The 15323-nt window shown below is 49.2% G+C and overlaps 1 protein-coding gene across 1 annotated transcript in view; it reads right to left on the bottom strand.

Moving 5' to 3' along the window:
• The window catches only part of RFX4 (regulatory factor X4), a 163985-nt gene that overhangs the window by 136973 nt on the left and 11689 nt on the right, over window positions 1–15323 (bottom strand). The window contains exon 2 of the mRNA XM_034644081.1: window positions 49–135. Coding sequence (XP_034499972.1) covers window positions 49–135 — 87 coding nt within the window. The remainder of the gene's footprint in view (window positions 1–48; window positions 136–15323) is intronic.

Raw genomic sequence — 15323 nt, 5'->3', positions numbered from 1 at the left:
ACTGGTCGTGTCTAGGACATGGTGAAAGAATGAATTTCAAGCACTTACTTTCATCATTAGAAACATTCCCCAGAGATGTGTGGCTGGAATAACGTTTGTTCTCACTTTCATTGAGACATCTTTCAATCCAGCTCTCTAAAAAAACAAAAACAAAAACAAAAAAAAAACAGAAAGAAAGAAAGAGGAAAGAAAAATCACAGAATTGCAGAATTGCTGTTGGCGTTTGTGAAGAGACAAGAACATCATAAACACATTCGACTCAACTGCCCCCTGGTTTTCATCTGAGACCTGCCCCGGCTGGAGCTGGGCTCTCCAAGAAGCCCCACCGGGCACCACTGCTGCGGAGACAGAATGGTGACCGAGGCCCCTTGAGCGTTTCTTGGTCAGATTCTACTACTCCCGGAGTACTCACAGCCCAGTAGTACCAACTGAGGATTATCTTTCCTTTGCATCAAACAGACGTTCCTGGGAAGTCATTTGTAAAACGAAGTTTGGTCAACTAAACCACTGGTGGTGGTTTACCGATTGATAAATTAGCAGCAGAGCCCTTTATTCAAACAAAAACAAAAAGGAAAGCAGATCTAACCCTGAGGGTTCTGGGTGAATCGGAGGAGGGGCACAGGGAACGCGGAGGCTCCCTTCCCTTTGCCGGGTGACCCCTGAAAGGGGCACTTCCAAGCACAGACCCAAAGCCACTGTGCGAGGAGATAATAAAAGCTATACAACAGCTATGTAGTACTTTTAAAACACAAAAGACTCTGTTTTTAAAATCGAATTCAAAGTCTACAGAAGTACTTTCCACAACGTAGCATGATGTTAATTCCATTGGGTAGACCAGCTACGACTCCTTCCTTCCTTCATTCAACAACACCCACTATAGTCAGTTCTCCTATAATGCTCGTTTTGAAAATAAGCATGTGTTCCCGGGCAAGTAATACATTAGGGAATGATCTGAGCAGAGAGCAAACTTTGCGCTTGCTTACGCTCAATCTCTTCCCTAAGAAACATCAGGCGAATGCAGAAAACACACATACCTGAACCAAACCCCATAGGAATATGCAAAATTCACACACGCTCACGCCCCAGACATCTACCAGCTACTTGAGTTCACCTCGCGTGTTACGAGCCACCCCTGCCCGGATAACCCACGTCCTACCACTTCACCGTAACTCCCAAGCGGCAGCCTTTCTGACATCCACTTCCAAAAGCAAACTTCAGGTCTTTCCCAAGGTGAAGTGCCAGACTTAATTGTATTTCTGCACCTCTTAAACATTTAATTAACGTGTACAAAACTGTGCTATCATTTTTATTAGATTCCTATTTTTTTAATGTGTCACTGAAAGAGCTTTTGAGTGTTACGTCCCTCATTTATTTTTCTAGTAAACTGGTTTTTATCGTGCTGTTTTGCAGAACGTAGTGATTTTTAGGAATGCCTACACGGTGTTACAGCAGGGCTGACGACACCTACGGCTTTGTGCTTCCGCACAGCGGTGTCCCCCGTTGCTGTCTTTATCACATAGGAGCTGGCATTTCCTGAGCACCTATTCTGATCTGCCAGGCCTTTACATGTGTTATCTCACTGAATTCTGACAACTCCCAGAAGTAAAGATTTAAATCTTCATTTTTCTTCCTAGAAAGCAACTGAAGCTTAGATTAAGTCATGTGACTCCTCGTAATTCAAAGAGCCAAGGACCAGATCATTAGTTAACACCTTAGGTGACATATTCTAGAAGGGAGGCATGCTGGCATGGGAGCTGTGGGCAGGGGTAGGGGTGGGGGCACAGCAAACGCTAACAGCAGGGAGAGATGTTGGGTTTTTATTTTATATTTTATGTCCCAACAAACTGCTCTTTTAAAAGCTGCTCCCTAAATTGTAAATAAGTAGGTGGAAATATCCAGGGGGAGAAACCAGAGCCAGCTTATTAAAAGGAAATGGAAAGCTGGTGTTTCTGAGGAAACACTGAGCGACAGAGAAATTCAAAACCTTAAAACGCCACCCCTTCCAGACGCCAACTGAGCAACGTGGAAACAAATGGCTTCTGAGGTTTTTCAGAGGTGTGATGGCACAAGGCGGGTGTTTGTCATCACATCACTTCTAAGGATGCGTCAGGATACAGATCTCCAGAATTCTTTTCAGGACTCTCCAGAACATCTCCACTCCGATCTTCTAACCCCCTCAAGTTCTGGCCTATTTTCCTTGGCCACGGACGTGGCTGGTCTGGGAGGGCAGCTGCTGAAATCTGCAGCCCCTTCTTCCACCAGCGCACAGCAGCGAGGGCAACCGCTATTGCTCTGGGCCAGCCCTGGTCTTCCCAGCTAGGTATTCACATCTAGCAACCCTCACATGCATGTGAACAAACACACGCATGCACGCACACACACACGCACGCGCGCACACACACACACACACACCCTTTTCAGCAGACACAGGGAACTAAGAGAAACACTCTCCCTCTCACCCATTTCCCTGCGCCAAGATCAGGCCTGTTAACTTTGGAGTCCTCAAAAAGGGCCAATTCCTGCAGGTGAGAATCCCCAGTGATTGGTGGGGCACTCCCTGAAGAACTCATGCGAACATTCCGCAGGAGTGATGGCTCTGAACACCCAAGGCTGAGAGTGCGCGACACCAGCCCACAAGAGCTCAAGTCAAGGAAGAACCTTCCAGATGGCTGTGCCTCTCCCCGCCCCATGTTGCCCAGCACTGGAGAGAGATGAAAGCGGGGTGATGAGAAGAGAGAGGGGGCTGGAAGTGCCAGGAAAGAAAGAAGAAATCTCACGAAGGAACATTTCCCTCCACCCACAGGACCCACTCGGGTCTCTCTGACGCCGTGGTCTATGCCTGTAGCCACTCTGCTGCTCTTCTTCCAGGGTGGTCTCTCATGCACATGGCAGAGATCAGAAGACAGCCAGCACAGCTCCATTTTTCTGGTCAAAGTACCCCACTTTTTCCAGCTTCTGCTTGGAGGGAGTTGTTCCCACTTCTTTGCCATCCAGTTCACCCGCATCTGGCTATCTTCTAGTTAATCAAGGTCCAATTGCGCCTGTGGCTCCAGGATGCTCTCTGGAGGGTCCAGACCACGGTCCGAGCAGTGGCAAATATGGCAGAACCATCTGCTGTTCTGGACATCTGGAGTTCTCAGAGCATTCAAAGTCTTACATTCCAGACTGCACAGATGTCACTGAGAGAGCGAAACAAGCCACGGGCCTTGGATCCACAGGTGCTCTTTGACCTTTGTCCTCTTCCCTAGTGGGGCTCTCAACAGCAGCATCTGCAACCCGTGCCTCCTAAGTCAGGTTGCTCCAAATGATTGCAAGGCCTCTATTTAGGTCACTGCAGGAAACTTCGTATACTTGAAAACTATTTTTTTTAAAGATTTTATTTATTTATTCGACAGAGATAGAGACAGCCAGCAAGAGAGGGAACACAAGCAGGGGGAGGGAAAGGAAGAAGCAGGCTCATAGCGGAGGAGCCTGATGTGGGGCTCGATCCCATAATGCCGGGATCACGCCCTGAGCCGAAGGCAGACGCTTAACCGCTGTGCCACCCAGGCGCCCCNACCCACTATAGTCAGTTCTCCTATAATGCTCGTTTTGAAAATAAGCGTGTGTTCCCGGGCAAGTAATACATTAGGGAATGATCTGAGCAGAGAGCAAACTTTGCGCTTGCTAACGCTCAATCTCTTCCCTAAGAAACATCAGGCGAATGCAGAAAACACACATACCTGAACCAAACCCCATAGGAATATGCAAAATTCACACACGCTCACGCCCCAGACATCTACCAGCTACTTGAGTTCACCTCGCGTGTTACGAGCCACCCCTGCCCGGATAACCCACGTCCTACCACTTCACCGTAACTCCCAAGCGGCAGCCTTTCTGACATCCACTTCCAAAAGCAAACTTCAGGTCTTTCCCAAGGTGAAGTGCCAGACTTAATTGTATTTCTGCACCTCTTAAACATTTAATTAACGTGTACAAAACTGTGCTATCATTTTTATTAGATTCCTATTTTTTTAATGTGTCACTGAAAGAGCTTTTGAGTGTTACGTCCCTCATTTATTTTTCTAGTAAACTGGTTTTTATCGTGCTGTTTTGCAGAACGTAGTGATTTTTAGGAATGCCTACACGGTGTTACAGCAGGGCTGACGACACCTACGGCTTTGTGCTTCCGCACAGCGGTGTCCCCCGTTGCTGTCTTTATCACATAGGAGCTGGCATTTCCTGAGCACCTATTCTGATCTGCCAGGCCTTTACATGTGTTATCTCACTGAATTCTGACAACTCCCAGAAGTAAAGATTTAAATCTTCATTTTTCTTCCTAGAAAGCAACTGAAGCTTAGATTAAGTCATGTGACTCCTCGTAATTCAAAGAGCCAAGGACCAGATCATTAGTTAACACCTTAGGTGACATATTCTAGAAGGGAGGCATGCTGGCATGGGAGCTGTGGGCAGGGGTAGGGGTGGGGGCACAGCAAACGCTAACAGCAGGGAGAGATGTTGGGTTTTTATTTTATATTTTATGTCCCAACAAACTGCTCTTTTAAAAGCTGCTCCCTAAATTGTAAATAAGTAGGTGGAAATATCCAGGGGGAGAAACCAGAGCCAGCTTATTAAAAGGAAATGGAAAGCTGGTGTTTCTGAGGAAACACTGAGCGACAGAGAAATTCAAAACCTTAAAACGCCACCCCTTCCAGACGCCAACTGAGCAACGTGGAAACAAATGGCTTCTGAGGTTTTTCAGAGGTGTGATGGCACAAGGCGGGTGTTTGTCATCACATCACTTCTAAGGATGCGTCAGGATACAGATCTCCAGAATTCTTTTCAGGACTCTCCAGAACATCTCCACTCCGATCTTCTAACCCCCTCAAGTTCTGGCCTATTTTCCTTGGCCACGGACGTGGCTGGTCTGGGAGGGCAGCTGCTGAAATCTGCAGCCCCTTCTTCCACCAGCGCACAGCAGCGAGGGCAACCGCTATTGCTCTGGGCCAGCCCTGGTCTTCCCAGCTAGGTATTCACATCTAGCAACCCTCACATGCATGTGAACAAACACACGCATGCACGCACACACACACACGCACGCGCGCGCACACANACGCACGCGCGCACACACACACACACACACCCTTTTCAGCAGACACAGGGAACTAAGAGAAACACTCTCCCTCTCACCCATTTCCCTGCGCCAAGATCAGGCCTGTTAACTTTGGAGTCCTCAAAAAGGGCCAATTCCTGCAGGTGAGAATCCCCAGTGATTGGTGGGGCACTCCCTGAAGAACTCATGCGAACATTCCGCAGGAGTGATGGCTCTGAACACCCAAGGCTGAGAGTGCGCGACACCAGCCCACAAGAGCTCAAGTCAAGGAAGAACCTTCCAGATGGCTGTGCCTCTCCCCGCCCCATGTTGCCCAGCACTGGAGAGAGATGAAAGCGGGGTGATGAGAAGAGAGAGGGGGCTGGAAGTGCCAGGAAAGAAAGAAGAAATCTCACGAAGGAACATTTCCCTCCACCCACAGGACCCACTCGGGTCTCTCTGACGCCGTGGTCTATGCCTGTAGCCACTCTGCTGCTCTTCTTCCAGGGTGGTCTCTCATGCACATGGCAGAGATCAGAAGACAGCCAGCACAGCTCCATTTTTCTGGTCAAAGTACCCCACTTTTTCCAGCTTCTGCTTGGAGGGAGTTGTTCCCACTTCTTTGCCATCCAGTTCACCCGCATCTGGCTATCTTCTAGTTAATCAAGGTCCAATTGCGCCTGTGGCTCCAGGATGCTCTCTGGAGGGTCCAGACCACGGTCCGAGCAGTGGCAAATATGGCAGAACCATCTGCTGTTCTGGACATCTGGAGTTCTCAGAGCATTCAAAGTCTTACATTCCAGACTGCACAGATGTCACTGAGAGAGCGAAACAAGCCACGGGCCTTGGATCCACAGGTGCTCTTTGACCTTTGTCCTCTTCCCTAGTGGGGCTCTCAACAGCAGCATCTGCAACCCGTGCCTCCTAAGTCAGGTTGCTCCAAATGATTGCAAGGCCTCTATTTAGGTCACTGCAGGAAACTTCGTATACTTGAAAACTATTTTTTTTAAAGATTTTATTTATTTATTCGACAGAGATAGAGACAGCCAGCAAGAGAGGGAACACAAGCAGGGGGAGTGGGAAAGGAAGAAGCAGGCTCATAGCGGAGGAGCCTGATGTGGGGCTCGATCCCACAACGCCGGGATCACGCCCTGAGCCGAAGGCAGACGCTCAACCGCTGTGCCACCCAGGCGCCCCTACTTGAAAACTATTAACAATGAATTTTGGTCTTGCAAAGATCAAGAATTAGTCAACCAGAATGACAGGTATGTTGAATTTTTGATAAAGCGCTGTGTTCATCTAACTTATTTACTTGTAGATTATGTGATTTAATAATAATAATAAAGGTCACCGTCCATGGGGTCTTTACGCGCCAAGCATTATGCAAATACATCACATACACCAGCACACTCAACCCTCCTAACAAGCTTGGGGTAGGTGCTATCAAGAAAGTTAAGGTTCAGTCAGATTAGGTGACTTGTCCAAAGTCACCCAGCTAGTAAGAGGCAGGACTGCCATTCAGACTTAGATCATAACCACTGCTCTCTCCACGGGTGGGCTGAGCTCTCCTCCGGTGTCCCATACAGTCTCCAGCATGCGGTGCCAACACGGCAACACTGATCGCAGTCGGCCTGGCATTCGAACTTTCGCTAAATTCTACGTACATATTACAATTTTTGCTACATTCATTCATGTGTTTCTTTTTTTTTTTTAAAGATTTTATTTATTTATTCGACAAAGATAGAGACAGCCAGCTAGAGAGGGAACGCAAGCAGGGGGAACGGGAGAGGAAGAAGCAGGCTCATAGCAGAGGAGCCTGATGTGGGGCTCGATCCCATAACACTGGGATCACACCCTGAGCCAAAGGCAGACGCTTAACCGCTGTGCCACCCAGGCGCCCCTATTCATGTGTTTCTTTGCTGGCCTTTGTTATACATAGCAGGCCCTTCTGTTTAGATCCTAAATATCTAAAGAATGAAGTCCATATTATTCTATCTCTTTTGACTCTCACTAGCACCCGGTACGAAGTTGTTCCTACAGTATGGTCCCAAGAAATGTTACATTATTGACACACGTGATGTCAAAGAATGCACAGCATGTAAGTAGATCCGTGTGTCTATAGAACTTCCTAATCTTTTCTTTTTTACCACATAAGGCATGAAATGGTACAACACATCAAAGGTGATTTTCCAGATAAAGCAAGCAAAATTCAACCAGTGTCTATGTTGTGCCTTCTGGATAGAAGAAGCTACAATAAAAGCTGTGAGTGACATAGACATGAAGAGGACTGGCTTCTGCCCAGCAGCTGTGATCTAGAAAGCCAGGCAGATGCTATTCCTCAAACTCACGAGTGCGGGAAGACTGTCCTTTCTGTCCACCTTNACCACATAAGGCATGAAATGGTACAACACATCAAAGGTGATTTTCCAGATAAAGCAAGCAAAATTCAACCAGCGTCTATGTTGTGCCTTCCGGATAGAAGAAGCTACAATAAAAGCTGTGAGTGACATAGACATNTGGGAGAGGAAGAAGCAGGCTCATAGCAGAAGAGCCTGATGTGGGGCTCGATCCCATAACGCCGGGATCACACCCTGAGCCGAAGGCAGACGCTTAACCGCTGTGCTACCCAGGCGCCCCTGAATGCATTACTTTAAAAAAAAATAACATTAAGTTCCTACTCTATGCCAGGTACTACGCAAGATATTTTCACATATGTGGCTTACATTACAGNTGCACCCAGTAGCCCTGTGCTTGTCTCCGTAGATGGGGCACAATAAATATGTGGTGTTGAATGCATTACTTTAAAAAAAAATAACATCAAGTTCCTACTCTATGCCAGGTACTACGCAAGATATTTTCACATATGTGGCTTACATTACAGGATCTCAGAATAATAGTATGTGGTTTGTTTTAATGCATGTCTACTGATAGACATGAAAACTGAGGCTTGCAGCAGAAGTTCTAATACAAGGCAGGCTGTGGTCAGTGCTGCTGTGTCCGCACCCTGACCTGGGACATGGGAGGAGGAGAGCTCACCTCACCTCACGCTTGGCTAACTCCCTGCTCCCCACTGCGTCATTCTTGATCCGTAAAAATAAATCATCTGATCTTTTAGTAAGAACCAAGCTTGCTCTAAGTGCCCATCAGGATGTACTGACAGCTGTGAGTTTGGCTCCTGGGCTGCGAAGCCTCACTTCCCCTGACTCATCTGGGATCACGGGCAGGAAGGAGGACGCCAATCGTGCCTTGTGGATTTTCACTTCCCAAAGAGTTTAACCCGCACTCCTCAGAGGCAGATCTTCATCCCTCCCCACTTTAGAGTGGGTTTTTCTAGAAGGGCTGGTTCCCTTTGCAGCAGCAAAGAAAAACCAGGAAATAACCGCGTCAGGGACATGGCACGTCCGAGGCCCAGAGTTGCTTCAGGAACGTGTATTGATCTGGCGGGAGGACCCGACCAAGATGGTGGTCCAAAGCCAGGTAATCCTTGACGCTCACAGGGCACACTGAACCCTAGAACCTGATCTGACTTCATGAGACAGAAATTCATCCCACATTAAACATAAGGAAACTGGGGTCCAGACCATGGCAGTGGCTGGGCCAAGGTCACACAGCCAGTGGGATTAAAGCCAGAATTCAAACCCAGATCTTCCATCTCCAAAGCCTATGTTTACTCTGCTTGCCACGTCATACTGGGCACAGGGTGGTGAGTCTATCTTAGGCTAGCCATCCATCCATTCATTTTGCAAATCATTATCAAGTGCCTTCAGTGTAAAGTTGCAACAGAAGAGATGCCAATACATTACAGCAAGATATCTCTGGTGGACCAGGGTCTCAGGTCCCGAGAATATCTTGTTTATTTATTCTTATTTTATTATTTATATTCCCCACCTTAAAAATATAAGTTCTAACAACCTTGTCCATCTTTGCCATGCTTTGTCCCCAGGAGCCTGGCACGGTGTCAGGCTCTTGGCATGGTGGTGGGTTGTGAGGAAGGAAAGTAGGATGAGAGAACAGGAGGAGGAACAAGGGATCCTCCCCCAGGAAGGCCTCTGAGAAGCAGCAGCATCTGAGCAGAGACTGAGTGGAGAGAAGCCATAAGGCTTTCAAAGGTCCACAGAGAGGGGACCGCAGAGGCCAAGGCCCTGAGGAGGGATCATGGGTGGCCGGTGATCATGGATGAAGGAGTGGCAAGAAGGCCCCGTGGCTGGTGGAGTGACCAAGGGGGAGACAGTACAAGATGAAAGAGAAGACAGAGGCAGGCCAGGAAGAATGTGGGGTTCAGATTAGAACAACTGGATTTCAAATCCCAGCCCTGCCACTTACTAGCTATGTGACATTGGGCTGATTCCTGAACCTTCCAAAAGCCCTACTTCCCAGGCTCTCCAAAGATTAACTGAAATAATACAGGTGAAGCACTTAGCAGGCTTGGCTTTGTGGGCCACGGTAAGATGAGGAAAGCATGGTCTCTGTCCACCAGGAGCTCACAGAGACGCTAGGTAAAGGCAGCCAGCTAGCTGGTGGCCCAGCTGGGTCAGGTCAGGCTGCCTCTAAGGTTGGTGTGCTCTCATTGGGGCACGTGGCCCCAAGGAGCCAGCAGGGAACCGGGAGAAGTCTGCAACTATGATAACGTGCCACAGAAGCACAGAGAAGCGAGCTTTCGTGTCAGCCTTCATATAGCAGGTAGCATTTCACCCAGTCCTTAAACGATTTGGCGCCTGCCAGGTGGAACTGGCCAGGAGGGCCACGGCATGGACAAAAGTACAAAGTGGGTTCTGGGAAAGGGGATGAGCCCACTGATCGGGGACCAGAGGAGCGGCAGGGGACAGGTGGGAGAGTCTAGGAGGAGCAGATTGCCAAGGCCTCACCCACCAGGCCGAGAAGCCTACAGGCAGCTGGGAGCCAGCCGTCATTTTTAAGCAGTGGGGGAGTGACACGACGAGCTTTGTTTCTGAGGAACTGGATGAGAACAGGGAGTTCTTGACTTATGCAACACCTGAAAAGAAAGCTGCCTGACTTACAAAGTGTCACCGGGTTTTAATGGAAGGCGTTATTCATACTCTTCGTACCAACAGTCTTTCAGGGCCCTGTGCTGGGGCCTATTTTAGGAACTCACAGCTTTAGAAATGCTACATCAAAAAGTTGACACGTCACACTCCCAGCTGCCAAGGGAGGACCAGACCCCAGGTCCTGGAGGTGCCAGAGTGGCCCCCCCGCCTCCCCTCCCCCCAGGCGCGGCCATTACCAGTGGAACCATGCCAACAAGTCCTGCTCCTGTCTCCCCTGGCACCAGGGCGTGATCTCCGCTTCATCATTCTCTCTCTCGGCCCGAGTTTCCCTCTGCCCTGGGCTCCCCTCCGTGGTGACGCACAGGAACACGTAGAAAGTCTGGGCCCAGGAGGCAGGCAGCTGTGGCCTCTCTGGGGGAGGGGGACACAGGTCAGTGGGTTGCCATGGCAACACCACAGGCCCTGCCCCAGGGATCGCTGGGGTCCAGGAAGGGGCCCCTGCCCTGCCTCCAGGGGGCCACCCCAGCCTGCCCCTGCTTGTATTCCTTCCCTGGCTCACCAAACATTGCTTTAGTGCCAACTGTTTGCCAGGCACTGAGGTTCTTATGATGGACACTGCAGACAAGATCCCTGCTCTCAGGGAGCTTGGATTCTGTGGTGGAGATGGACAGAAACAAATATGCCAGATGCCTTCAGAGCGCAAGGAGCGTTAGGAAGAAAAGGAGGCCACAGAATGGGGTAAAGAGAGACAGGGTGCTGTCTGAGGTAGCAGGACACTGAGGGCCTGTTGGAGGAGGTGATGTGGGAGCAAGGGCACAGACCTGAGAGGGAGTGGGCTGGAAAACCAGTGTGGCGGGGAGAGGGAGGGCAGGCGAGAGCAGCAGGAAACGAAGTCAGAGGTAGGAAGAGCCGAACGCGTGTAGGGAAGAACCCCACACTATTCCAAAGGTGCTAAGAAGCTGCTGGAGGGCCTGAAACAGGTGCCGTGAACTGCACTGGCTCAGAAAGCGTAGCCTACGAGGGGCTGTACATTCATTCATCCCACCACGTGCTGATGAGGTGTCTGTGGGGCATCAGGGGCCAGGCACTGCACCGTAGCGGCAGAGCAGGAAAGCAGGCAGCCGCCGTTTCCGTCTTCAGGGAAGCTTAGAGTTTAGCGCGAGAGTCAGCTGTTAGATAACAGAGATGTGATTCCCGAGAGAGCCGAGGAAGAGGGGAAAAGGGAGTCTGATCTAATGTGTGAGTCAGGGAAGCTTCTCGGAGGAGGTGGCATTAAGCGGACAGCTGAAGACTCCGCAGGCGTCATGTAGCCACCCAGGTAAACAGGGAGGGAGGAGTGTTTTCGGCGGAAGGAACGTCATGTGCAAAGGTCCTTGAAGCTGGCCGAAGATGATGCATTCAAGGCACTGACAAGCGGCCCGAGTGCGAAGGCCCACATGCATTCAGGGAGTTATTCAGCCTGTGTTTGATGACGCTGTTCTGTTTGACGAGCACTCTGGAAGATGCTATGGTGCATGTGCACGTAAAAACCCTGCCTCTGTACCTAGGACTAAGTTAAGGAGCCTGGATTTTATTCAACAGGTGGTGGGGAACCTCTAAAAGTTGTTGACTAGAGTGTGACATAAGCAAAACCATTCTAGGGGCGCCTGGGTGGCTCAGTTGGTTGAGTTTCTGACTCTTGGTTTCGACTCAGGTCATGATCTCAAGGTCATGACCTCAGGATTGTGAGATCGAGGCCCACGTTGGGTTGGGCTCTGCTCAGAGGGGAGTCTGCTTGAGATTCTCTCCCTCTGCCCCTCCCCCACTGCACATGTGCGCACACTCTCTCTCTCTGCCTCTTAACATAAATAAATAAATCTTTAAAAAACAAAACCAGAAACCGTTCTGTGGGCAGCTCCATCTGGTGCTGCTGAACAGTCTCAGAGGGGAGAGAGAGGGAAGCAGGAGACCACGTGATTCTCATCCAAACTTTGTAGTCTGAAAAGCCGCATTATTAATAATTTTGCCAGGACCACATGTGTAAGCTAGGACTGTCCCAGGCAAAGCAGGACGTAATGGTCCCCTGGGTAGGAGGCCACTGCAAGGGTCTAATTAATTCTGAGTGGCTCAGAACAGAGAAGTGACATGAGAAAAGATAAGAACTTTGTCCTCTTTCTACCTGACTCTATCCACTACTCCAGCTGGTTCAGGACATGTGTCCTGGTGTCCCCATGTCCCCACATCTCTTCCTCACCTGCTGGGGTCTCAATCACAGCATGAGGAGGTGAGTGTGAGGTGACGGTATGACATGTCCTGGCATGTGGCCTCCCACCATCTTTGCCAACATCAGCATCGTAGCTGCCTCTTGGAGAAGCAGTGCTGTGCTCCTAGTCACTTACGGGGTTACCTCGTTTAGTCACAGCAGTGCAGACAGGGAAGGTCTGCGTTACACAGATGTGTGGCCAGGACAAACAGGACTGTGATTGGCTTGGTGTGCCGTTACCCCCACACCCCAGGCCTCAGGACGTGCCCACTGGGTCGTCTTTGTCCTTATAGCTGACGGGTGCTCATTACACACAAGGGCCACGTGCACTGAAACATCAGGCCACTTACTATCTGCTCAACACTCTATGGCCTGGGCCTGTCTTTCTGCAAAGACGGGGACACGATTCGCTTCCTCCTTCAATTTAACCCTTTACCATGACGAGATTCCCAATCCATAACCCACTCGCTCTCCTTGCAGTACTTGCTTAAAAACACTCTCAGCCAGTTTGCCTTTTTAACTTTTCTGCTTTTCCTTAAAAATCTGAGCAGTTGGGGGTGCCTGGGTGGCTCAGTCGGTTACAAGTAGTCTGACTCTTAGTTTCAGCTCAGGTCACAATCTCAGGGTCCAGAGATCGAGCCCCATGTCAGGCTCCGTGCTCTTGCAGAGTCTGCTTGGGATTCATCCCCCGCCCCCCCCCCGCTCATGCTGTCTCTTTTTCCTCTCAAAATAAATAAATAAATAGATAAACAAATAAAATCTTTACAGAAAATCTGAGCTGTGTTTTCATGTCTTTCCCAGTTCTAATACATTCCTTTAAAAAATAACCCTCCCCCCCAAACTCCCTCTGTAGGTATGCCTCAGTTTCCACTTCAATCAAATAAGGATTTCTGCTTCAGAAGGCTACGGGGAGACTCCTCTGATGACGACGATGGACGAGTCTCTGAGGAAGGCCGGTGTGCTGACTGAACACAAGGCGGCCCTCCTTCCGCCACCAGGCAGCACTGCTCTTCCTTCACCCCCCTCAGACTCGGTGCTCTCGCATCCACCCAAACTACTCACTCTGTTTCTAGGGGCCTCTCTGGACTCCCCAAGTTCACCTGCTGGCTGTGCTGGCTCCCTATTCGTACCCTGGGGAGCCTCTCCCGCAGGTCGGGAAACTAGCAAGTGTCGGGGCCCCAAGTCCACTAACTCTTGACCGCAGTGAGAAAGCTCCTCCCGTCGGCCGGGGCCGAGGGATCCAGTACAGAGAAAAGGGCAAGAAGGCCTGACTGCTAAGCCTCGCTGTCTCACTGGTTTGTGAACTAACCAAGTACTTACACCTTTCTGAGCCTCAGTTTCTCTGTCTGCTGTAGTTACAATAACTACCATTGAGTGAGCCCCATTGTGCAGCCGTGTGCTAAACTGCTTGCATACCTCTTCTTGTAATTACTTCATACGTAGCAATTATCGTCTCATTTCATAGATGAGGGAAGCGAGGCCCAGAGAGAAAGTCCTGGATAAAAAAAAAAAGCTAAGAGCTCTGTCTTCTTTTTGGCTCACGTTATTCACTCTCCTAGCAGGGCCATGTGGCCAATGTCCTCGTGAGTCCTCCTCCTCAGCCGGGGTCTCATCACGGCAGAATGCAGGTGAGTCCAAGGGGACACTAAGGTCATCTCCTGGAATGTGGCCACCCAATGCAAGCACCATCATCTTCAAGAACGTTGTAGCAATGACTTGCCCCAAATCACACGGCCGATAAGCCGCTGAGCTGGGATTTGAACCTGAATCTAACCTAACCACTAACTTATTTTTTTTCTTCAATTTTTCTTTCAAAAAGCACTTATTGAGCAACTACTATCAGACACTATTCTGGGCTCTGAAGACACAACAGTAAACCAAAAACACAAAATCACTGTTCACACGTAAGCAACAAAAATAGAACTTAAAATCATCCACAGGTGAAAGAATATCTTTAAAGAATGACAATTTGACTCAAAACAAGTCAGCAGGTACAACTAACCGTGACCTTGTACTATAATACCCGTAATTATATAGGCCTTCAGGTCTCATTGCGAGTACTGAGCTGTGTCTAACATAATACCAAGTACACAACAGGTGCTTAATAATCTTACTGCCCTTTCTCACTTTAGGAAAACTCAGTACAGAAAACCCCAAAGCGGTCACAGAGATGAATGAAGGCGTCATTATTGGCAACAGACAAGAATTAAGGAGGAAACCCCAAAGTGCACCGGGGCTGTCAGCTCAGAGATCACAGACGCTCCAACAGTCCCCAGAGACTAGCAAACATTAGAGCTAAGGTGTTCGGTGCCATCTCCTGTTGAAGATACATTCAGTGTAAAAGCAATCTCTCCTCTGAAAACGTCCCTGGGAACACCGGCGTTAACACACATACGTAACTGCATCAACAGGCTGTAAAATTTTCACTTCCCCTCGACTTTTGCGGGGGAGCATACCCACCACTACCTAGGGCTGGCAGACTTTTCCTTCGCTTCTATTTCTATGATTACAACATTACTAAAACATATAAAAGTCTGAGAAAAGGTTACTGGGGCCAAGGCTCCTCGCTGTGTACAGCATCTGACATTATTTGGCTCCTGACATCACTGCCTCTTCTAGTTTGTATGTTTGCTTTGCTCGTCTGCATTTCTTCTCACTCCTCCCATGAGGGGATGGGGCTTCCTGCACCCGGAACGTCGAGAGCCAGCCGCTCCTGACGGCAGGACCCAAACAGACTTTAAACTAGTCTAAGCTTTCAAGATTAAATTCCCAAAACATCCTTCTCTTGGGCAAAATGCTTTTCTCTTCCCTGTGTTAATCGATCCTGGGAACTATAATTTAAAATGTTGAAAGGAGAAACCTATTCATCTATAATCCCACCCTTCTCACATGTGACTACTTGACCTTCTGGGTGCTTCCCCATCGAATGTCCACACGTGCACGTCCATAAAGTGCATCCCCAGTGGGTGAGCATACAGTCTCTACTCATTTTCCCCTTAACATT

This window comes from Ailuropoda melanoleuca, chromosome 15, assembly GCF_002007445.2.
Source record: "Ailuropoda melanoleuca isolate Jingjing chromosome 15, ASM200744v2, whole genome shotgun sequence".
Lineage (NCBI taxonomy): Eukaryota > Metazoa > Chordata > Mammalia > Carnivora > Ursidae > Ailuropoda > Ailuropoda melanoleuca.
Note: the sequence above shows the minus strand (reverse complement) of the source record. Positions and strands in the feature narration are given on the sequence as shown.